This window comes from Oryx dammah, unplaced genomic scaffold, assembly GCF_014754425.2.
Source record: "Oryx dammah isolate SB20612 unplaced genomic scaffold, SCBI_Odam_1.1 HiC_scaffold_5, whole genome shotgun sequence".
NCBI lineage: Eukaryota > Metazoa > Chordata > Mammalia > Artiodactyla > Bovidae > Oryx > Oryx dammah.
In genome coordinates this window covers 51,475,144-51,500,012 of record NW_024070189.1, presented here as the reverse complement: position 1 = coordinate 51,500,012, position 24,869 = coordinate 51,475,144, and the positions used below count along the sequence as shown (strand labels likewise).

Genomic DNA, 24,869 nt, shown 5'->3' with positions numbered 1-24,869 from the left:
AAAGAAATCTCAGGGCTGATCTCCTTCAGAATGGATTGGTTGGATCTCCTTGCAGTCCAAGGGACTCTCAAGAGTCTTCTCCAACACCACACTTCAAAAGCATCAATTCTTTGGCGCTCAGCCTTCCTCACAGTCCAACTCTCACATCCATACATGACCACTGGAAAAACCATAGCCTTGACTAGACGGACCTTAGTTGGCAAAGCAATGTCTCTGCTTTTGAATATGCTATCTAGGTTGGTCATAACTTTTCTTCCAAGGAGCAAGCATCTTTTAATTTCAGGGCTGCAATCACCATCTGCAGTGATTTTGGAGCCCCAAAAATAAGTCTGACAGTTTCCCCATCTATTTCCCGTGAAGTGATGGGACCAGATGCCATGATCTTTGTTTTCTGAATATTGAGCTTTAAGCCAACTTTTTCAGTCTCCACTTTCACTTTTATCGGACTGTCCCAAATTTCTTTTGCAGGAAAAGCCTTTCTCCAGGTCTTTTCATATCAGATCCTACCCATTCTTTAGGGACCTCGACAACATAGCTCCTTCTCTGAAGAAACTTTCTCTGATCTCTCTAGCTAAAGTGATCTGTGTATCTTCCAAATACTTATGGACTTTCTCTCTCTTATATATGGATATTCCCTGGTGGCTCAAACAGTAAAGAGTCTGCCTGCAGTATGGGCGACCCTGCAGTGTTTGATTCTTGGGTTGGGAAGATCCCTTGGAGAAGGAAATGGCAACCCACTCCAGTATTCTTGCCTGGAAAATTCCATGGAGAGAGGAGCCTGGCAGGCTACGCAAAGAGTTGGACACAACTGAGCAATTTCACTACTCTCTTATAACCCTCCTGAATTTAAAATTATTGAAAATATATAGAAATGCAGAAAAATAAAGGTAGAAGTCAACCACATCCTCTAAAGCAAAGCCTCCTTTGATGTTCCAGATCTCATCTTTCAGAGTGTATTCACTTCCAAACCTTTTCTGCTCTTATAAGGATAGTCTATTTTTACACACATGCACATACACATTGTTATTGTTGTTTCAGTAAAAATAAAATTATGCTTAACTGTTTTCACTTAAGATGAAATGTAGAACTCTCTATATCAGAACACCTAAATCTAAAATTTTCTATTTTAGGATTAAAGCCATTTCATAAATGTATTGCCCTTGCAAATTTTTCTAGCTATATCAATTTTTACGTTTTCAATCTCTTCTATATTATTAGAGTATACATTTATTAAAGGGGAAGCCAGTGTTTTATATAGTTTAGTAGTATCCACAGTATTTGGCTGTAAATAGGTACCTGACCAATGTTTGTTGAATGTATGGGGGAATAAGTCAATACAAATCAATTCTGACATATTCTTGGAGAGAATCACCAAGGAGGCTATATGTAATTATGTTTCAAAATATAGCCAACTCAAAGAAATGAAATAGTAACATTTAGTTACAACTAGCAACACAAACCACAGAAGAAAGGTGCTAAACAATCATTCCCTCCACACAGGACAAATTGTGATTTATAGAAAAATACATGCTTCCAGGGCTTCCCGGGGGCTCCGATGGTAAAGAATCCACCTGCAACGTGAGAGACCTGGGTTCAATCCCTGTGTTGGGACGATCCCCTGGAGAAGTAGGTAAAAGGCTACCCACTCCAGTATTCTGGCCTGGAGAATCCCATGGACTATATAGCCCACGGGGTTGCAGAGAGCTGGACACGACGGAGCGCGTTTCACTTTCATACGCTTCAGAGGGGCACGTGCCTGAAACATCGCTGCAGAGCAGGAGCCTGCCCGTGGTCTCGAGGAAGGAATGGGCCCCTTCGCCCTTAAGCTGCTCTGTCATCTCTGTGTCCCGGCTCACACTGCAAAGGCAAGGTCCACATCTTCTCTAGTCTTGTAATACCCATAGTATTAGCTTATGATAGGAACATACGTTGCTTTGCACTGATTGTACATCCTTGGATGAAGCTTTTTGCTTTTTTAAAGATTTAAATTTATTTATTTTAATTAGAGGCTAATCACAACACTTTGTCCCATCTAACCTTTTACCTTTTCCATCTTGTTTATTCTTTATATTCTCATTCTTAATTTATATGCTACCCTTGAATTGTCTGCTAGATCCTGTCATTGTACACTGTAATTTTTCATTATATCACTGTATCCCCTTGATTTCTGTGTGAATGTGTATGTATATCTGTACAGTCTCTAATTATTCATGGCTTCACTGAGTAGACTATAGGCTCTACCAGTGTAGAAATCCCATCTGTCCTGTCTTCATTGTATACCCCAGTGCCCAACAGAGGTGCTGGAACATTAGAGGTATTCAGTCAATATTTAATAAGTGAATAAATATACAGTTCTGGTTGTTGATGGCTTAATGTGGATTTTAAAATTTAGAACTAGAAAAATAGGTTATTGTATAAGACAAAGGCAGTTGGACTATTTGGAACAAGTGGACAGACCATGAGGATTTAAAAATATATATATTGAATTCAGCCCTATGGCCTTCTAAAATAAAAGGAAAAATGCAGCATAATTTTAAAGCATTTGCTTACAGCATTGTCAGGTAATTTATTAGTTTATCAAAGCATTTTGTGTATTTAGATGTCTCAGAATTAGGTTTAGAAATATAAGTGGACTGAAGAAGAACATTTTAAAAAAGAAAAAATATATACACACACACATATAACCCCGGAAGCTTGAGTGTGTCAACTTGCCCTAGCTCTTAATGGCAAACATGCAGTGAATCACAGGTAGTGACCCACAGTGCCCTTGGCTTGCAAACAGTCAATAAACATTGATGATGTTGATAAGGTACACTCTTTTTCTGGTATTGAGTTACAAGGGTTATTTCCACTCTGTCATTACTGAAACAGATGAATTAATTATGGTCATTTTTTCAGTCTTGAGGGAAGAAAGTATGTGGCAGGTGTTTTAAACCTCACATAAAAAAATAGTTTGGCTAAGCTCCCTTTTAGGGAGTCAGACCTAGCACTTCCTGGTTCCCTGGGTATCAGGTGTGGACATGGCATGTTTAGGACTAAGACTCCTTCACGTCGCCTTTATTGATGACTCATCTTCCTATTCATTATCTACATTTATTGGGTTGGCCAAAAAGTTCACTCAGGTTTTTCTATGAGATTGTATGCCATTCTTTTTACCTTTATTTCAACAATAATAGTATCTCTCCTGTATTGTGTCTAATATATATCAGTCACTCTATTGAGAACTTTACATGTATCATGTCATTTAATTTTCCCAACAATCCTCTAAGGTGGTTCATTTTACAGAAGAAGGAATTGAAAGGAAAATTGATTCAGTTTAGCACTCAAATCCTTTTGCCTTCAAAGCTCAAACATTTAATTACATTATATGACCTTCATATACTTCATATACCTCAACTACAGATATCAGCAAGGAAAAAATTAAACTTTCATTTCTCCCAATTTATCAGTCCACGGTCCTTGTGCCTGGAAAGAACCAGGCATATGATAAATGTACATAGCCATAGTCACCGTCCAATTGATGGTTAATCTAAAGTGAAAATTTTATTCATTCAACAAACATATAATGAGCGCTTACTAGGTGCTAGGTCCCAAGGGCAAAAAATGAGAATATGGTATGGAAATAGCAAACCACTCCAGTATTCTTGCCTAGAGAATCCTGTGGATGGAGGAGCCTGGTGGGCTGCTATCCATAGGGTCGCACAGAGTCGGACACGACTGCAGCGACTTAGCAGGCATGCATGCACTGGAGAAGGAAATGGCAACCCACTCCAGTATTCTTGCCTGGAGAATCCCAGGGCCAGAGGAGCCTAATGGGCTGCCTTCTACGGGGTCGCACAGAGTCGGACACGACGGAAGCAACTTACCAGGAGCAGCAGCTAGCTTTAAGTAGCTGGCTTTACATAGAGAGAATCCCAGGGCAAATCCTTTATGAAACAAAGAAATCAGCATTGGTAAAGGCTGCCCTCTAGTGGACATCTGTGAAAATTACTAACAAATTACTTCCTTTCATTTCTTTCCTTCTTTCCCCCAAGTTAAAATTATAGCAGAGTCTGGCTCTCTTGAAACTAAAAATACTTTTGCCTCATCATAAAATTCTCCACCCAGCTCCACAGAACTAACGGCTCATTGCATTTGGAGCGGAGGTTGAAGTCTTCTGTGTAACCTTCCAACCTGAACTTTGTCCTTATGATTCAAACAAGTAAAAAGACGTGTGTGCCTGGTAAAACTCTAAATCTCTGTATAATCAGCACTTAAATAGTAATTTTTAAAACTTCTATTTACTGAGCACTGGGCTTCTCTGGTGGCTCAGATGGTAAAGAACCCTCCTGCAATGCAGAAGACCCAGGTTTGATCCCTGGGTTGGGAAGATCCCCAGGAGAAGGGAATGACAACCCACTCCAGTATTCTTGCCTGGCGAATTCCACGGACAGAGGAGCCTGGAGGGCTACAGTCCACGGGGTCGCAGAGTCTAGCATGACTGAGCAACTAACACTACGCACTGTTCAGTATTTTAGGTAAATCCTCTCTAAATTAACCTTATAAGACAGCTCCAAATTGCCATCTCAGAGGCGGATTTAGCTCACAGAAAAGTTTCTTTTACCCAGAGGGATTGCCAGCTTTTAAGAACTCGGAGGTTTCGTGAGAAACTGTAGTCTTTCTGTATCTTTTTAAAAAGCAGGAAATGTGGCAACCATGTACTGTATCTGCATATGGCAACAAAACAATCAGCTGGAGGGGATTAGAAAATCCTATTGATATTTTATTGGTTGAAAATTTAGCTTGGAAACATTTACAAAGCAATGTTTTTCCTTTTACCCTATAAAAATGAAGACTCTCACTCCTCTCTTTTAAGAGACCTTATCATATTCGCTCCAGTACTTCCAGCAAGGAAATTGCACACATGTTTGAGACAGCACTAGTGACTTACCCTTCTGCCTGGTCACAGGAGATGGTATCCCTTCTTAAAAAGGTAAGAAGAATGAATGCATGACAAAAGGAAGTAATAAAAAGCAGGCAATCTGGTTTGAAATTTAAGTTACAGGGACTTCCCTGGATGTCCAGTGTTGTTAAGACTTTGCCTTCCAATGCAGGGGTTGGGAGTTCAAGCTTTGGCCAGGGAACTAAGATCCCACATGCCTTACCACCAAAAAACCAAAACATAAAGAACAAAAGCAATATTGTAACAAATTCAATGAAGACTTAAAAAAAAAAAACAGTCCACATCAAAACAAAAAATGGTTATGATACTGGAGGCCGTCATAATATACATTTCTGGAGTGGGTTTTGCAGCTAACAGATTTCAAATACCTGGCTTCATTAATAAGGCAATGCACATGTCCTCTTGAATGTCTCAAAAGACATTTCAAATTCCGTGTGCCCCAGATGGAATTCTTGAACTCTGTATTTCCTGGACTTTCTCCAGTGTTCCCTCGCTCCGTCACTGGCCTCTCCATCCACCCACTTATACAGGCAGAACCAGAGATCACTCATCATCCTCATATCCAGTCCATCACCACATTCTGTTATCTGACCTTTTAAATACCTTTTGAACCTGACATGTCTCTCCCTCTCCCCTATCTTCTTCACAGTCCTACCGCCATCCAGTTTTGTTTGCCCTGCACACTTTCAAACACTTTCCATTCTGTTCTCCGCTCCGCCCCACAGGGACCCATTCAAAGCACAGGTCATTGTTTTCCTACTGTTCTTAGGATAAAGATCAAAATAATTTGTATGGTGTAAAGGTTCTAACTACCCCTCGAGTCTTATTTTGGACTTTTGTCCCCCTTTTGATGACACACAAACTGCTTTGTGCTTCCTTTTCCCTTCTCTTCCCCTCCCCGACCTCACCCTCATACACCAGGCTCTCACCACAGGCCTCTGCATGCCTAGAACACTGCTCCCATCCCCAGTTCTCCTGGCTCCCTTCTTTAGATCATTACTACTCAATGTGATTCACTAAGTGGTCCAAGTACATTAATTACTCCCCACCAGGTCCATAACAAAACACAGAAATGCAGAGAAGTGTTTAAAAAAAAAAAAAAAAACTTGTATAGCAGTTTAATACTGCTGATGCCTCAAATCACATGGTCAGTGGACTCCTCTCACTGAACAGGGTACCAGCCTATGTGGTGATGTCAAGCTCAAATCACCAGTTGCACATGGTGTAGAGTTCCGTACTAGCCACACACAATAACACCACATATTGGTTTCAGTGGGTTGGAAATTAAACCAAAGAGAAATATCTAGCCCTTCTGCATAGTTTGAGAAACACAGCTTTAGATCTCAGCTCAAATCTCCCTTCTTCAGGGAGCCTCCCTCTGTTGTCAGCTCACACAAGCATGAACTTTCCTTCATTGTATTTTTCACAATTTGAAATTACACATTGCGCATATGTGACTCTTGGGTTAATACCATTGCTCTCAAGCTGCACGAGGGAAGGATCACATCTGACTTGTTCACCATGGTGTCTTCAGCACCTAACACACAGCCTGACAAGTGCTAAAATTTGGAATTTGAACTAATGAGGTCCAATGATTTTCATCAGAGTTTTCAACATACCCATGTTCACCAGGAAGATTAAGGATAATTGAGCCAGAATCTCAATCATGTGTATTATGTAAAAGAAAAATAAGGAACCCAAGAGGATGAACTTGCCTTTTTTCTGAAGAGAGAAAACTGCACAGGTTGTAGCTGGTCAAGGAAAAGAGCTTTGTGGACTAAGACTTCAAAACCTATGTCTCTTGTCTCTGGGTCAAGTGTTCTGTTTTCCAATAGGGATACTGTTGTTGGTGATGCCAAATATAAAGAATAGGGGCAGAGGTCATTTTCCATAAGCAAATTTTCCTTAGTTCCAAGACAGCCTTCTCACCCCAGAATTGCACCCTGATGACCCACAGTGATCACCTTCAGGTCCATTCTCAAGAGGAATTGCTCCTTCCCATCCGAACCACAGGACTATAATGATATTGGTTCTAGGGTGGTTCGAGTAAGGAAACAAAATCTTTAATTTCAGTTCACAAAACCCAGAACTGTTGCAGTAATCTTAATGATATCTTATCTGTATCAGTCCCAGTATATATTGATTAGTTAGAAACATTGCTAAAACTTTTAGTGTGAAATGAATTTCATGTGTTAAATCCAATGTACATTTTTCCACTCAAGAAGAACAGATTTCTTAGTCACTTTAAACATAGCCTTATTTGAACATAGCCATGTTTAGTCATAGCTAAACCTAATGAAACAGGTTATTATCCCTTTTTTACAGATGGGTAAATTGAGGTTTAGAGAACAAACTTGTGCATCATTAATCAGTTACAAAATCAGGAATCAAACATGTTTGACTCAGGAGGACAAGCTGTTTTCACTCACCACATGACCAACTTACATTTCATTCTGACCATTCATTATTGTCTATATTATGTTTATGGGACTAAGGAAGGAAAACACTGCTTGTTTCCGTCAATCCTATTCCTGAAAATATTTATAGGGAATCTTTATGGGTTTTTGCTCCCCAAGTGACCTTGTTCATGATCTTGGTGTTTGTATTCCATTGGCAGCTACTTGAACTGAATCCGGACCACCGATTTTCCCATTTGTCTGATATTCAAAACTTCCCATATATGAATGATATGAACTGGGATGCAGTTCTGCAGAAGAGGCTCATTCCAGGATTTGTTCCTAACGTGAGTCAATCCTAATAAACCCTTAATAACTCTCATTCATTGCATATTCTTCTGTGTGCCAGATATATACCTGGTCTCATCAGATAACCACACCAGTGTTGTAAGACAGTCAACGTTCCTGTTTTACAGATGAGAAAAACAAGGCACACACAGGGTAAGTTGGCCGACAAAGGTCACATAGCTAGCAGGTGGTTAAGCTGGGATTCCGGTCTAGGTCAGTGTTGGGAGTTCTAGCTCCTAACTACTTTTTTGTGGCTTACTTTTTAGTGGAAACAAGTTCTAATCCTACAAATCGTCTTTTCCAGGAATCTGCCAATTTAAAACATTCTCTCTGATTCCAGAGATGTAGGAATGTGTATCCAAGGAGTTCTGTGAGTCAGAGGATCGAAAGCTGTTTGGGTTAGATATTTGTTTTTAGCATTCATTCCTCTTCCTCTGGTAGTTCGGACTTGCCTGGTGACTCAGCTGGTAACACATCTGCCTGCAATGCGGGAGACCCAAGTTCGATCTCTGGGTTGGGAAGTCCCCTGGAGAAGAAAATGGCAACCCACTTCAGTACCCTTGCCTGGAAAAATCTCATGGACAGAGGAGGCTGGTAGGCTACAGTCCATGGGGTCACAAAGAGTCTTACACGACTGAGCGACTTCACTTTCACTGGTGGTTCTACACTGGGAACCATATTCTCAATGACTAATAAGCAAAGGGAAATAAGTCCCACCAGATGTACCTAGCCAAAAAACATCTGTGGCTTACTGCAGTCTACTGAGCTCCAGCCAATGAGCCAACTGAGACCTCTAACCCCTTTCTCCCCACAGCCTGATTCTACACACTCAGTTGTAGGCAGATTGGCAGAATAATCATCTCTTAAGGGAGCCTGCACAAACAATTCAGAGTTTTCTGTTCTTAAGCCCAGGCCAGACACCTGCGATGGGCATGTAGGGGTATGACCCTTCACGTACAGACAGCAGGTGGGTGGCTGGGGTACAAAGCAAGAGGCACCAGAAGGCAATGGGGAGGAATTCTGGGATGGGGGAATGCTACCTTCTGGAGCAACAGGAGGTGGGGTCCTACCTGGCCGCTCCTCGGGGTCCAGCAGGGACAGCTTGCACTCCTGGCTGACACATGCGCCTTGGAGATCTAGGCACCTTTCTACTCTTTCACGCACCACCCCATCAGCGCTGCCTCCAGAGACCCGTGTGTGTGCTTCTCTGATTTAACTGTGAATCTGAATCATCTGGGGAGCTTGTTACACATGCAATTTCCTGGCCTGGTGTTCAGAAACACTGATTCTGGAAGTCTGGTTGAGGAACTAGGAATCAACTTAGGGTCATTCTGATCCACCCCTGAACCTACTTTGAGGAACATAGCCCCAGAAGGCAAACTTCAGAACAATAATTATAATAGAATTTTCTTTCTAACTCCTGGAAGGCTCCTTGGGAGTTTAGAAAAATAAACAAAATACAAAAAGAACACAAAAAACAAGGCTGGCGATAAATTAACTAAAACTTTGAGTGGAAATCCCAGCTGGTTATTCTTGGACTGTTCCTGCAGGACTGAGTTATAATCTCCTTATTCAGTCTGGTCTATTTTTAGAATGATACAGAAAAGCAAGGAATCAGTCAACCTGTCTTCCTTGCAGAAAGGCAGGCTGAATTGTGACCCCACCTTTGAACTCGAAGAAATGATTTTGGAGTCCAAGCCTCTTCACAAGAAAAAGAAGCGTCTGGCCAAGAAGGAGAAGGAGATGAGGAAATGCGATTCCTCTCAGGTAAGCAGTCCCCTCAGACTCAGGGTTGTGGGAATCTTCACGACTGCTCCCATTTGTTGGAAAGCTTACGGTGGGTGAGCTTCCCGCAGGAACTGGCAGCTTAGTGACTGTGAGAAGGAGCTGAACACCCCAGCTTCTGAAAGGGAAGCCCTGGGCATCCCAGCAGCAATCTTTTACATCTGAATGTCCTACCCAGGCCTCTGCAATTAACTTGATTCCCTTAGTACCTTCTTGTAACTCTCAATTCAAATTTTGCGATCTCCTGGAAGGGAATCTAATTGGCGAAGCCTAGGTCAGGTTCTGCTGCCGCTGCCAAGTTGCTCAGTCGTGTGACTCTTCGCGACCCCCTGGACTGCAGCCCACCAGGCTCCTCCATCCATGGGATTTTCCAGGCAAGAGTACTGGAGTGGGGGTGCCATTGCCTTCTCCGTAGGTCAGGTTACTATCCTTAAAATGATGGAAAATGTTGTTCAGTCACTAAGCTGTGTCCCAGCTGTTTTGGGCCCCATTCTTTTGAGGAATCACTGGAAACAGCCAGTTCTAGAGGGGCATATCTGGCCTTTGCTAGAAGCAGAATCTCCTGATGTTAGGGTTAGCAGAAGTAGGGAGTATCCAGTCACAGAAAAGATGAAATTATATGGTTGAGCATTATTGCTGGATTTCAGGCTGAATCAAATTAATTTTATAACTAACTACATTATACTGTGTCAGAGTTTAGAGGTCAGATTTCAGAAAAGTAACCTACAGGGGCTCAGTAGGATTTTACACAGTAAGGTTTTGTGTATAATAATGATGGTGAAGCATTAAATATTCACCTTGCCTCTGATCATCCATGGGCTTCCCTGGTGGCTCAGTGGTAAAGAATCCACCTGCCAATGGGAAGATCCTTTGTAGAAAGAAATGACAACCCATGGACAGAGGAGCCTGGTGGGCTATAGTCTGCCTGTATTTTTGCCTGGAAATCCCATGGACAGAGGAGCCTGGTGGGCTATAGTCTGCAGGGTCGCCAAAGAGTCAGACAGAATTTACCGACTAAACAACAACAATGATCGTCTATTCATCCACTCAATCATCCATCCCTCTCCCTACACACTCAACTAATGGTCATCCATTCTTCCATCCCTCTGTATCCATTTGCTTAGGCTATTTTTATTGAATCCCTATTATCTGCCACATTCTGTGCCAGACACTGGAAAGAGATATGAATGAGATATAATTCCTGCATTCACTGACATCCCTGTTCTCAGAGATTGCATAATCTTGTGGTTAAAATGGCGCTGCAAACAAGCAACTATTCTCAATGTTCCTAGTTTCTCTAGTCCTCAGGGCATACTGTACCCTTTAATGGTCAATTAACCAAAGTCCACATCCTGTTTGTCCGCAGAACTGGCCTCTGAGTGGATTCCCATCTTTAAGAGTTTTCTAGGGCTCTCCAAGGAGTGCTTCGCTGTACCACAAACCCATCTTGCTTGTTGCTTTTCACTTTACCCATCTTCCTCCTAATGATCTGTTGCTCTTCATATCATAACCAACTGGCTTCTCCTGGCTAGCTTCTTCCTTTTCCCCCAGAGAGCTGCCTATGTAGGCTCCTCTGTTAACAGACCTCCAAATGTAGCCAAGAACAAGCTGCTGCTGCTGCTGCTGCTACTAAGTCGTTTCAGTCGTGTCCGACTCTGTACGACCCCATAGACGGCAGCCCACCAGGCTCCCCCGTCCCTGGGATTCTCCAGGCAAGAACACTGGAGTGGGTTGCCATTTCCTTCTCCAATGCATGAAAGTGAAAAGTGAAAGTGAAGTCGCTCAGTCATGTCTGACTCTTCGAGACCCCATGGACTGCAGCCTACCAGGCTCCTCCGCCCATGGGATTTTCCAGGCAAGAGTACTGGAGTGGGGTGCCATTGCCTTCTCCGAGCCAAGAACAAGACATCACCTTAATTATAAGTTTTTTCAAGTTTCCGAGAAAACAGCAATTTATGAGTAACTTCTTGCCATGCCTTCCTTGCTCTGTATGATATGTCTACCTTCCTCCCCATCCTTGTACTATGCCATTCTTGACCTCACTCAAAACCCTCAAGATACATAGGCCCTGCTAGTGTCTGGCCCTTGCTCTTCCGTTTTCTGGAATGTTCTCCTCTTGGACCTACACTTAGGGGGCTTGCTCCCCTGTTTATATCCCAAATGCCTCCTAATCAAAGGTGAGGTGCCCTCTTTCTCAGCCCCTGTTTTTACCTCCTTTGTGACCTTGTGCTTGTGTGCTTAGTCGCTCAGTCGTGTCCAACTCTTGCGACCCCATGGACTCCTCTGGGAAGGAGGAGGAGGCCAGACTCCTCTGTCCATGAGATTCTCCAGGCAAGAATACTGGAGTGGGTTGCCATGCCCTCCTCCACAGGATCTTCCCAACCCATGGATTGAACCCATAGTTTATAAATATTTTATTTATGCTTATTTGTGTGTCTTTTTCTGTCCCACTAAAATAAGGCTTCTCCTGTGCAAAGACCAGGTGTCAGTCTTGCCCACATTGTCTTCATGGTACCCAAAGAGTGCATGTAATATAGTAGAGGCTCAACCAGTGTTTGATCAACACATTAAAAGAACAAAAACCTAAAACTGAACCGTGAAGACTGGTCATTGCTGTTCTTAGAATTACAAGGTCAAGCTCCATCCACAGGACATCTTCCTGTGATCCCCTCTTGTCCTAGACCTAACCTGTGCCCAGCCACCAGGTCGCAGGGGCAAACTCCTACATCTCCCATGGGAAAGGCTATGAGCCACTCACCCACAGTACAGAACCTCTGACAGTTCCTAATGCCAAAGAGAAGAAAAGCAATTTCTTCTTTTTCCCAGGTATCATGTCAATCTCAGAATCATTTGCTAAGAGGTGGCTTTGCTCATGATAAAGAAAGGCCTTTACATTGTTAATCGAAGTTTACATTCTCTTTACAGTCTTTTTGCTTGTCTTGTTTATAACCTTTTTATTATGGTAAAACATGTATAGCATAATTTTCCATTTTAACTATTAAGTGTACAATTTATTAAATGCATTTGCAATGTTGTGTACCCACTACCACTGTCTATCCAAAATTTTTCAATACTCCCCAAACCGCTGGTCTTTCTTTAATTTGTTTCAGCAATGTTTGTACTTCAGAGTATAAATCTTTCACCTCCTTGGTTAAACTTATTTCTAGGTCTTTAATGCTTTTGGAGACATAGAATTTTTTCTTAATTTCTTCCTAGATGATTAATTACTGGTGTGTAGACACACAAGTGATTTTTCGGTATTAATTTGTACACTGCAACTAAAATCATTTATGAGCTCTAGTAGCTTCTTGATGGATTCTCTGTAGTTTTCTATGTTAATATATAGAATTATGTCATCTGTATATTAAGATACTTTTAGTTCTTCCTTTCCAGTTTGGATTCCTTTATTGTTTTTTCCTGTCTGGTTGCTCTGGTTAGAAGTTCCAATACAATGTTGACTAGCAATAGTGAAAGCAGGTATCTTTGTTCTTTTTCTGATCTTAAGAGGAAAGACTTTAGCCTTTTACCATTGAGTATTATGCTATCTGTGGGGTTTTTGTCAATGCCTTTACTCATGGTGAGGAAGTTCGGTTCTATTCCTGGTTTTCTGAGTGTTTTTATCATGAAGGGTTTTGATTTCTTCAAATGCCTTTTCTGGGTCAGTTGAGACATCGTGTGTGTGTGTGTGTGTGTGTGTGTGTTCAATGACTGTGAAGTATTACATTGACTGCATTTTTTATGTTAAACCATTTTTGCCCTCCAGCAATAAATCATACTTGGTCACAATGTATAATTTTTTAATATGCTTTTGGACTATTTGCTGTATGTTAAGATTTTGCATCTATTTTCACAGGGAATATTAGTCTGTCATTTTTTCCCTAATAATGTCTTTATTTTTGTATCAGAGTGATGCTGGCCTCATAGAATAAGTTAGAAAACCTTTCCTCTTGTATTTTTGGAAGAATTTGAGAAAGATTGGTCTTAATTCTTCTTTAAGTATTTAGAATTTACCTTTGAAACCATCTGGTTTTGGACTTTTCTTTGTTGTAAAGTTTTTGATTATTCTCAATTGTAGATTACTCTTGTGAAATATCTGCTGAGATCTTATTTCTTCTTGAGTCAAATTAGGTAATTTGTGTTTCTAAGAATTTGTCCATTTCATCTAGATGTTCTAATTTGTAGGTGTACAGTTATTCACAGTATTCTTATTTCTTTAAGGTTGGAAGTAATGTCTCCACTTTCTTTTATGATTTTAGTTATGTGCATTTTTTCTCTTTTTTTCCTTTATCATTGTGACTAAACATTTCTCAGTTTTGATATCTTTTCAAAGAACCAACTTTCGATGTCATCGATTCTATTGTCTTTCTATTCCGTTTCATTTATCTCTGCTCTAATCTTTATTGTTTCCATCTTTCTGCTTTGTGTTTAGTTTGCTCTTCTTTTTCTAGTTCCTCAAGGTATAAAGTTGTTGATTTATTTCTTCTGCATCCCATACTTGTTGGTATGTTGTATTTTTGTTTTCATTCATCTCAAAGTATCTCCTAATTCTTCTTGTGGTTTATTTTTTGACACACAGGTTGCTTAAGAATGTGTTGTTTATTTTTTTTTTTTTTTTTTTTAGCAATAAAGTATTTTTAATTACAGTATTACATTATTTTTTTAGACATAATGCTATTGCAGTTAATAGACTACAATATAGCGTGAACACAACTTCACTACACACTGGGAAACCAAAAAAGTCCATGTGGCGCACTTTACTGTGATATTTGCTTTATTGTGGCACTCTAAGGCATGCCTGCACTCACACAACACTGAATATCCTGCTGGATCAAACTGCTGTTGACAAAGCCATCTGCCATGACTTGGCGCCCAAATACAAGGCCATGAGGAAGGCAAAGTTCAAGTTTGAGGCAATCAAAGACAAGCAAAACAAGAGGTTCTTCCCAGGCTGTGATTTTAGATGCTGCCTACATCATCAAAGAAACTTCCCAGGAGAAAAATAAACAGAAGGTAGTAATATGCAAAATACTCTTTAAAAAAATTTTTTTATAGAGAACTGTCATTAACACAGCAGGATCAGATATGATTATGAAAGATACAAAAAAAATCAAAAGAATGTTACCATTTAATAGAAATTAAAACCTGAGCTGAAGGCTGATCAAAACGTTTGATAGTTGGCACTGTTCTCATGAAAGATAAGAAACTTGTTTGGTCTTATAAATAAGACAGGTAACTCAGAAAAAGTTAAACTTAGATTTCAAAAAAGCTACAATGCAGTAACACTTGACTTTTTCAAAACTTCACTATGCTACTGGCAAACATTTAAGACAACCAGGGTTATAAGAAGCTCTTGAAGGGGGAGGCATATAAATTGTAGATTTTTAATTTGCAAGTTGAGATTATTTTGAAGAAATAATTTTATTTATTCATTTAGCTCTAAAAGGCTGGCTCGGCCTGTCAGAGCACAAGAGAGAGCTCAAAGACGTGGGTAAGGACTAACAAGAAGCCGTTCCAGCTTCTAGAAACAAGTGGCTCGGTGTCAGACCACCACAAAGGGCAGCATCAGCGGGGGGAGGAGGTCTGCGGTCGAACTCACTGCTCTCTTTGGCTTCCAGAGTGTCACTTACTAAGAATTTGATGAAAAATAGGGACGCTCTACTCCTTTAATTAGTAACTATCTATAAACAGGAGAAATGAACCAAAAAAGCTAACACAAAGTGATGTACTTCACTGACTAAAACTCTGTGAATGTGAATTCATTTTAGTATGCTGAACCTTGAGACATACTTACAAACCAATGGGTAATATACTACAAAACTTTAAAAACATAAACTCTCATCTATGACAGAACTCTAAAACTGATGGAATTAATTTCTCCCTTTTAATTATTCTTTCCAAGGAAAGTCCTGAAACTGACCAGTCACTGGAATTTCTACATCTTTACACGTCATCAAAACATGATTTTTTTTTTTTTTTTGGTCGAAATGATGCAGGAAGCAATTTCAAAAGAGCTCAAGGAGCTTATGTTCTCTAGAAACACATTTCCTGTTTTTTGTACTGCAGGTTACATAAAAAATAAGGAAGGCTGGACTCATAATTTCTCTGATCCCAATGTCATTAAACTCCCAATGTCCTCATGCTAGGAAAGGATACAGTATTTAAGTACACTATTAAATTTAAAAAATACCTCCAGTTCTAAAAGAAACACTTTTTTATTTTTTAAAAAAGGGCTGATGCAGTGCCCTTTACTTAGCGGAGACCAGCCACTGACTTCCTTCCTTTACCAGCTTTCCAAGAGGACACCAAGCGAGTTTTTGCCCTGATGCTCTTGCCCCGGGCTTTCCGGGGCTGCTCTTCTTTGTGCACCTTGGTGTGCTGCCGGAGGTGCGAGCTCTGGCTGAAGCATTTGCCACACTCACTGCACTGGTAGGGCTTCTCCCCAGTGTGGGTTCGCTGGTGCTGAATGAGGTGGGAACTCTGGCTGAAGCACCGGCCACACTCGTCACACTGATAGGGTTTTTCTCCAGTGTGAATTCTCTGGTGCTGAATGAGGTTTGAGCTCTGTTTAAACCTCTCTCCGCACTCGTCGCACCGATAGGGCTTCTCCCCGGTGTGGACGCGGCGATGCTGAATGAGGTTAGAACTCTGAAAGAAGCTTTTCCCACAATCCGCACACTTGTGGGACTTCTTTCCAGTATGGATCTTCTGGTGCTGGAAGAGAGTCGAGCTCTGACTGAAGCTCTTTTCACATTCGACACATTTATAAGGCTTTTCATCCAGGCCTCGTCTCAGTCTCCTGAAGCTTGAGTCAAATCGGACAGTCACCCCCCATCTCTGCCGCTGCCGGCCGGTTCTGCGCTGGTTCTCATAGACTTTTCCTTGGCTTGAGCTCCGAGATATACCTCCTTTAGGTTTCCCTAACCGCATGGTGAAGAGCCAAATGTATTCTTAAGACAGGCTATGTCCTTCTTCTGAACGAGTGTTCCACTTCCTAGGGCTACACAGCTCAGAATTTTCGCCGCCGCCGCCCGCGCCCGCTCGCCCCGCGCCCGTCGCCAAGAATGTGTTGTTTAATTTCCACATATTTGTGGATTTTTCAGTTTTCCATCTATTATTGATTTCTAGCTTCAGTTCATTGTGGCTAGGGAAAATTGTGTATGATGTTTATCTTTTTAAATGTATTGAGATCTGTCTTGTAGCCTAATATGTGGTTTCCTTAGACTCTTCGAACATATTTATGGGCTCAGTCATTCAGTCATGTCTAGCTCTTTGCAGCCCCATGGACGGTAGCCTGCCAGGCTCCTCTGTCCATGGGATTTGCTGGGAAAGAATTCTGAAGTGGCTTGCCATTTCCTACTCCAGTGGGTCTTCCCGACCCCGGGATCAAACCCACGTGTCTTCCATCTCCTGCATTGGCAGGCAGATTCTTTAACACCAGCGCCACCTGGGAAGCCCAGGCATATTTAACAGTGTTGTTTTGAAGTCTGTCAAGTAAGTCCAGTATTTTGGCTTCCTCAGGGATGACTTATGTCAATTTATTTGGTTTCTTCAAGTGGGTCATACTTACCTGTTTCTTTTTATACATTGTGACTTATTGTCGAAAAATGACATTTGAAAATTATAATGTGGTAACTCCAGAAATTGGACTCTCTCCTCCCTCCTCTAGGATTTGCTGGTATTTGATTGTTGAAGGCAACCCTTGCACTTCTGAGTGACTTTTACAAACTGTTTTTGCAAAGACTATCCCTTGTCATGCATCATCACTGCAATCTTTCTTATTTTGGCTTGTGTTCAGCTAACATTTTGATAGAGATTTCCTTAAACAGCAGGACCATTTTTAAGTTGCTTTTTTCTTGATTTGGCATTTGGTCTCTGTAAACCTTTGATTGCTTTCCAGAGTTTTGACAGTGTGGGCCCTGACAGTTTCTGCTTTTTTTTTTTTTTTCTGCTGAGGGGTGGCAGTTTGGAGCTGCTTGTACCATCATTTGGCTCTAGTTTCTCCTAATGTTACAGCGTCAGTTTGAAAACAAAAAGGATTGTGCTTCAAAACAACGAGCAGTCTTCCCCCAAAGAAAGATCAGAAAGATGATGAATCTCAAAGTAGCACTTTATTTCTACTCAAGGATCTTAAAATGTGAGGACCCATCTTAGCAGCTCACTACGTTATCATCATTCATCTGAATCTCAGGGTGTGGCAGGGCATTGCAATTTTTTAAAAAGTTATTTGGGTGATTCGGGTTTGCAGTCAAGGTTACAACCTACAGTTGTAGAATTAGTCTGATTAGTGTAAAAGCACTATTGTTTTCCTTTTCTCCCTGTGTCTCAGTGTCATCATTTATAAAATGGAGTTTTAGTATTGGTACCTACTTCCTAGACTGTTCTGAGTCAGTTAGCACATGTCTGCCAAAATGGTAGCCACTGGTAAAGAAGATGTAGTACATATATACAATGGAATATTACTCAGCCATTAAAAAGAATGAAGTAATGCCATTTGCAGCAACACGGATGGACCTGGAGATTATCACACTAAGTGAAGTGAGTCAGACAGAGAAGAATAAATATCAAATAATACCACTCATATGTGGAATCTAAAAAAAAATGATACAAATGAACTTATTTACAAAACAGAGATAGACTCACAGACTTAGAAAACAAACTTATGGTTACCAAAGGGGAAAGGTAAGGGGATGGGAGAGGGATAAACTAGGAGTTTAGGACTGACATGTACACACTACTATATTTAAAATAGATAACTAACAAGGATCTACTGTATAGCACAGGGAACTCTGCTCAATATTCTGTAATAACCTAAATGGGAAAAGAGTTTGAAAAAAGAATAGCTATATGTATACATGTATAACTGAATCACTTTGTCGTATACCTGAAACTAACACATGGTAAATCAACTATAGTCCAATACAAAATAAAAATTTTTTTAAAGAAACAAAAAAATTAAAATTGCTAACCCTAAAAAAAATAAAAAAGCTAGCTGTTGTTATGTTTTCTTTTTCCACTCTGCTTCCTGACTTCTTGCTTCATTCTTTTCCATGGCTCATGGTATATGCCTCTGTTCATGCTCATGGGAGACACTCTGTTGTTTCTTTGCTTCATGGGTGTTCTCCACTGACCCTCTCTGCTCACCAACCTCTTTAAAGTAAAGAAGCAAAAAGACTGATGCACATCAGTCTGTCTGCCATGGAAGCTAATGACCTAAATCCTCTTTTTCTGCCTCCTGAGATTTCCACCTGCCCTAAACCCTTCAGATATTTTTGATGCCATTTGTACTTATACTAGTCTAATCATTGTTTGCTCTCTCATCCCTAAGAAGCACATCCCAAGATTTTTAACCAGTAGTTTTCTTCTCAATCACCTAAGACCCATTCATTCCTCCATTCTGAATGCTCCCCACTCCTTTCCCTCATACTCTTTCTTGTTTATCCTTTGGACTTGTCCATGTAGCTGCCCTTCTTAAATTTTTCCAGTTAAAGCAGAGGAAAGAGAACATGTTTCACACGAGCCCTTAGGGCCAGGGTTGGGACTCATGACATCTGCAATGCTGTATCACAAATTCATCTCTGAGTGTGCATTTTACATCTTTTTTAAAATAAAGCAGAGATATATGACAGAGGAAAAAAACAAAACTTGAGTAAATTTCTGCATTTTATTTGATTATATTGATTTTTAATGTTAAAATATTTTAAAATGTTAATATTTTAAATATTCATGTTAAATTTTGTATAACTTTTGTTTATATATTTACTTATGTTTATATTATATTGTCTGTAAAATGTAAACACATAAATGTATAAACATGTATGTGTATAAAATATATATAAAGTATTATATAAATATGTTAAACATTTATTTATATACTTTGATATAATATTTTAATGTTAAAATATTTTTTTCCAAAATCTTGCTCCAAGGAGCTCTATCAGATCACAGGGATTCCCTATGACTGATACTGGAAACCCTCAGGGTCGCAAATCCCCCAGTTTGAGGATAAGAGGGAGGTATAACAGAGTCTTCTTTCTCTCCTTTGTTTTGCTTCCTTTGCCACTTCTCTGAAATTTCCTCTCCTTTTTTTTTTTTGAAAGCATTTAATTTATTTATTTTTATTAGGGTATAGTTGCTTTACAATGTTGTTAGTTTGTGCTGTATGAATGGATAGATTGAAGATGTTGTACGTATATACAATGGAATATTACTCAGCCGTAAAAAAGAATGAAACTGGGTCATTTGTAGAGACATGGATGGACCTAGAGACTGTCAAACAGAGTGAAGCAAGTCAGAAAGGGAAAAACAAATATCATATATTAATGCATATATGTGAGCTACTCTCCTTTTAATAGTTTATTCTTCTAACAATTAAATATTTGTTCAGAAAAAAAAAAAAAACTCCAGTACTTGACTTCGTATTTTCTAATTCTTAGATTTAAAAACAAGAATATTTTTTCTTTTGAGAAGAACATTTTTCATCAGAAGTTTTTTGGAAGGATTTTATTACAGACTTGAACCCACCTGTCTTGAAAAGCCATGAGTTCTTGTGCTAAATGGCTGAAAGACATCAAGCTCATAAACCATAACCCAGGTCTTTTCATCCTTGCTGCCTCATTGTGGGGAGCAGAGGGTTGCTGTACTTTATTCTCTTTCTTTCCTATTTGCTCCTCTGTTAATCTGATTGTGGCTACAAATTTTCAGAAACCATCTATTTTGAGGACACATTGGTCTTAATTGATTTGGGCCACTCAGTTAAACAGACACTAAGTAAGTTATTGGCTATTTGAGACTCTCCATTCGTCTGTTAACTATGTCTCTATTTTTCTCCCCAATGTTCACCCAGAAGACATGCCTTCTTCAAGAGCACCTTGAATCTGTCCAAAAGGAGTTCATAATTTTCAACAGAGAAAAGTAAGTAACTCCTGGAAGAACAGCAGCTCAGCAAATGATGGACTGTTTAAGTCAGATTTGACTTGCAATGTCTTGATATATTTTTAAACATTTTTATTCTAATTACAAAAATGATGCATACCCATAATAGAAAATCTAAAAATTTCATAAATCTTTTTTCTTGTAAGAGATTTCAAAAATTATAATAGGTAAATTAGCTTAGCATGAGCTCTCTGTTGATGAAGCAGGCAGAAGAATGGGAACTTCAAAATTTTAAATCAATGATATTTTTAAGAAGGTTACCCAATTCATGCTTCTTTATAAATTGTTTGGCTTCATGCTATCATTTCAAAAGTTTAAATCTTTTATTTCTCACTTCAGTGAATAAACCTACTTTATATTTTCCTTTTAAGAGTCAAAAAGGACTTTAATAAAAGACAAGCAAATCAAGCCTTGGAACAAACCAAAGACCCAAAAGGAGAGGATGGTCAGAATAGCAACCTGTGAAGTCCTCATCATCTTCTTGGGACATTTCCACATCAGGAAGAGCTGACAATAATTCTCACCTCTCCACACCTCACACACCTTAGAAAATGTGAATGAATGCCTTGGGAAGGAGGCAGCACGATGCAGGGAAGAGTCCCTGGGTTCCTGGGAACTAGTTTCACAAATAACTGTGTGACCTTGAGCAAGTCACTTAATCCCTTTCTCTGCTTCAGTTTGTTCATCTAAAACGAGAAATTAATACTAGATGAGCTCTACGCTGCCTTTTTACTGCCACCATCCTGTTACTCTTAATAGCCTCTATTTTTACTTTAAAAGGAATATTTGGATGTAGATTTATTTTTCCACTCCTCATTACACTGTGACAAATGGACATTGGTGGCTGAAGGAGTGAAGCCCTTGAGAGCTAGAAAACTTCATAAGGCAGCCAGAATCCTCAAACCCAACTGAATAGGAGTAAGGAAAGCAATCAGGAAGAAATGAGTGGGACCAGGTAAGAGGTAACACATACTGGTGAGGGCCCTCCAGTGGTGTGCTGGACTTGAACACTATACCAGCTTGTATCACCTAGTGAGAGCTGCTAGGCATAAATGCCCCAATGCCCTGTTTGGTGATGTGACATTGAGAAGTTGAAATTGGTGATGGTGGAAATATTTATACCATGGAAACTGGCAGATGCTACAAATAGGGCTTCCCTCCCACCTCCCAGCAAGCCAGTTCTGAAATATTTAGCACACCACTGGCCTTCTTCTAGAAGCATGTTCCTTGAGAACTGTTTACCTCTTAAGACTATCAGAGACCTGGGTCCAGACAGGATTAGAAAGAACATTGTCATATTGAAAACACATCCAACTAATAGTACACTGATGTTGTATCTTACACAGGAGTTATAGTCTAAGTTAGAATGTGAGGTGAATTTGGAAGAGAGTAAAATTTACCCTTGAAAAATCCCTTTAATATACATTAACATATGGTGAGTATGTTTTCTTAGAGAAGCCCAATATCATTCAGGCCCTTCACTAATGAACTGAGTCATCTTTGATTCACTTTTTTGGGTCTCATTTTAAGCTAATACCAGATGCACTAAAATATTGAACAGATTGGCTTGGTAGACTAGACTCACACTTCAAACTGTGGAATGCCCACACATCTGCGAGGTCTAAGGTCATGGAAACTGACTAAGGGAACAGCAGTACCTACTTGTGCTTACTGCAAAGAATGGCAGGCCGAATCGCCTATCTACAATATTTTCTTTATCTGCCAAATGCAAAGTTTAACTTGCCTAAGTTAAGATGTAACTCTACTCTCCAGATACACAGAAGATCTTTGCAGAAGAACTGTTTTTTGGCAACTGTTTTTTGGTGGGGGACTGTTGTAACTCTTAGCCATTCAGATCATCAAAACCTTGTCCATCCTTATGGAGCGAATGGGGCTCATCAAGGCGGCAGTAAGTTGTCAACGGGGGAGACCAGACAGGTGGAAACAAGCAGAAGTAAGACACTGGTACATAGGACTTTTCCAGAAGGGAGGTCACTCTGGGCAACTCAACATGAGAAGAAAAGCCGTGCTGAACTGTAAACGCAACAATGATGGTTAAGGACTTCTGGCTTGAAAACCTACACAGTGCCTCTCTGCTCTAAGAGTAACCACATTTCTGTTTAGAATTAAAGGCCAGATCCTATGTTCTGTTTGATTCTTTTTCTCTACATTTCCCCCACATGATCTGTCTGTGCTAGTTTTTCTCCCATATAGAAATTATGGCTCAGTTTCCCAAATGGGGGGTTGACCAAATCTGTAAGGAGGTGACCAGATTCTGCTTCTCGCTGGTAATCAGGAGTGTCAGGGGCCACGTGCATGTTTACCAACTTCCATCTTTCATTTGTTTGGAGTCAAGCCCTGATGTGCGTGACTCACCTCTCCAGCCACCTGGTTTCCCCCCTTTCTCTGACCTTGTCTATTATCATCCCAGTGGAGAGACTTTGGGAAGGATTTACCCAAGGACAATGGGATTAGCAGGGTCTCCACTGGGATGAGAGTTAATCATTTGTGCCATTTAATGCCTACTCAGTTAATAATGGGATAGGAACTCAATACAACTAGGTATTTCTGTAGGGCGAATATCTAGTTTTTACTTCCAGTGACCTTCTTCTGTGTCTGCAGCACCTTTGTGGGCTTTCAGGAACCTTGGATCCAATGACTAGAGGGCACAGCCTGAGAGAGGTTAAGATAAGATTTCTAGTCCTCATCAGGTTACAGAGCCACAAGGTAATTCAAGTTAGAAAATAAAAGGCATTGCATCTATCAGTGTTGAAAAACTGATCCCAAGAAACTCCACTGAATATTTTGAGTGCTAGGACAAAAGTTTCCCCAAATATAAAAGGATTCCTAAGTCCTTACCGGGGCTTCCCTGGTGGCTCAGACGGTAAAGCGTCTGCCTGCAGTGCGGGAGACCCGGGTTCAATTCCTGAGTCGAGAAGATCCCCTGGCAAAGGAAATGGCAATCCACTCCAGTAATCTTGCCTGGAAAATCCCATGGACAGAGGAGCCTGACAGGCTACAGTCCATGGGGTCGCATAGAGTCGGACACAACTGAGCGACTTCACTAAGTCCTTACCATGACTGCCAGTTGTTGAAATCAGATCGTTGGGTTTCATTCCATAACCTGGGCTAAAACTGACTACCCTACTGGGTGAAACATATCTAGGTTTATGACTGCCAAGGCTCAGGGCTAAGAATTTTTAGAAAAAATTACAAAAAATAGGATGACTCTTAAATCCTTTTGTCTGGCATTTCTTGCATCTTATTTTCCCTCACAGCTCCCTTACCTGTGTGGAACGTCTGAAAGGTCTGAGCAGGTTTGCAAGTCCAGGAGCATCCTGGTTCTAACACACTGGCACTCCAAAGGGGCCCACCCACCCCAGCGCAAGCACAGGGACCACAAGTGGGTGGTTGGGGTGCTCTGTGACCCTGTCCTTGACCTGAACCCCATGGAAGGAAATGCTTTGCTAATGGCTCATTCCCCAAGGGCAGCACTGGTCTTACCTGAGGGCACTGCTAGGGCAGAAATCAATGTCAAAGAACACAGAACATTGCTCTGTTAATGAGGGTAACTTAATTAATTGGCAATTAGTCTGCTTCTGATAGTTAAGTTTTAACCAGAAACAACTATATCATCATAGCTTTTCTAGCCTGAATGGATGAATAAATAACTAGGGAGAAAGAGTGGGTCACACAGCTAGCAGGAGCCAGTGCTGCTGCTTTTGGCTAACGCAGTAATGCTAAGGCTTATAATTCTTCAAGGGCTCAATGAAAAGGCATGAAAAAGAGTAAATTGTTTTAGTATCCAGTTGTCCTTGTATTCTGTCGACACAAATCCCTGGAGACTCTGCCTGTGATCACCATTTCTTACAATCTCAGCGTGTCTGATATTTAACACTGTTAAAAATCCAAACCCAGTTTACAAACTGTGCTGTTGTGAATGGGTAGCCCTTGCTGGGAAATCTGTGCTTCTGTTGAGCTGTAGCATATGTACCGTCAGTGTGCCTGTATGTATTAAAATGTCTTCTGTACACTGGAAGCCACTGTCCTTTCTTTGTCAGCTGTGTGTGTGTGGAGGGGGTGTGGGTGTGTGTGTGGGTGTGTGTGTGTGTAATCGTTTCCCCGAGAGGTAGGGCTGTGGGTTCCCAAAGTCACCTGTTCTTTTTTCCATATCCTGCTGAGAGGAATGTCCTTCACCAGAGACAAGGCGGTATTAGAGAGGATGTTTCAGAACCATGGAATGTTAGAGATGATGTCCTGCAAGTATGAGATGCAGGACAATCCAGCTGATCCACATGTGTAGAAACTGAGAACCTGACCCCTCCTGCGGTTACCTAAGGAAGCACAGGCCAGGACTCTGGATTTTGCCTTTCACTATGATCTTAAGGCCGTGGACAGTTCATGCACCTATTTTTTCAGCACTGTGTCTTCCTACCCATCAATATCTTTGTCCTGTCCTATTCTAC

At 40.6% G+C, this 24,869-nt stretch overlaps 1 protein-coding gene across 3 annotated transcripts in view; it reads left to right on the top strand.

The window, feature by feature from the left end:
* Positions 1-24,442, top strand: part of STK32A (serine/threonine kinase 32A) — a 142,006-nt gene extending 117,564 nt beyond the window's left edge. The window contains exons 9-13 of one of the 3 annotated variants that reach the window (XM_040239768.1): positions 4,856-4,972; positions 7,560-7,685; positions 9,325-9,453; positions 20,318-20,382; positions 20,775-24,442. In XM_040239768.1, coding sequence (XP_040095702.1) covers positions 4,856-4,972; positions 7,560-7,685; positions 9,325-9,453; positions 20,318-20,382; positions 20,775-20,868 — 531 coding nt within the window. In that variant the 3' untranslated portion in view covers positions 20,869-24,442. Of the gene's footprint in view, positions 1-4,855; positions 4,973-7,559; positions 7,686-9,324; positions 9,454-20,314; positions 20,506-20,774 lie in introns of those variants that run through there. The other 2 variants (XM_040239767.1, XM_040239769.1) reach the window with 2 other exon arrangements.
* Positions 24,443-24,869: the final 427 nt, after the last annotated feature.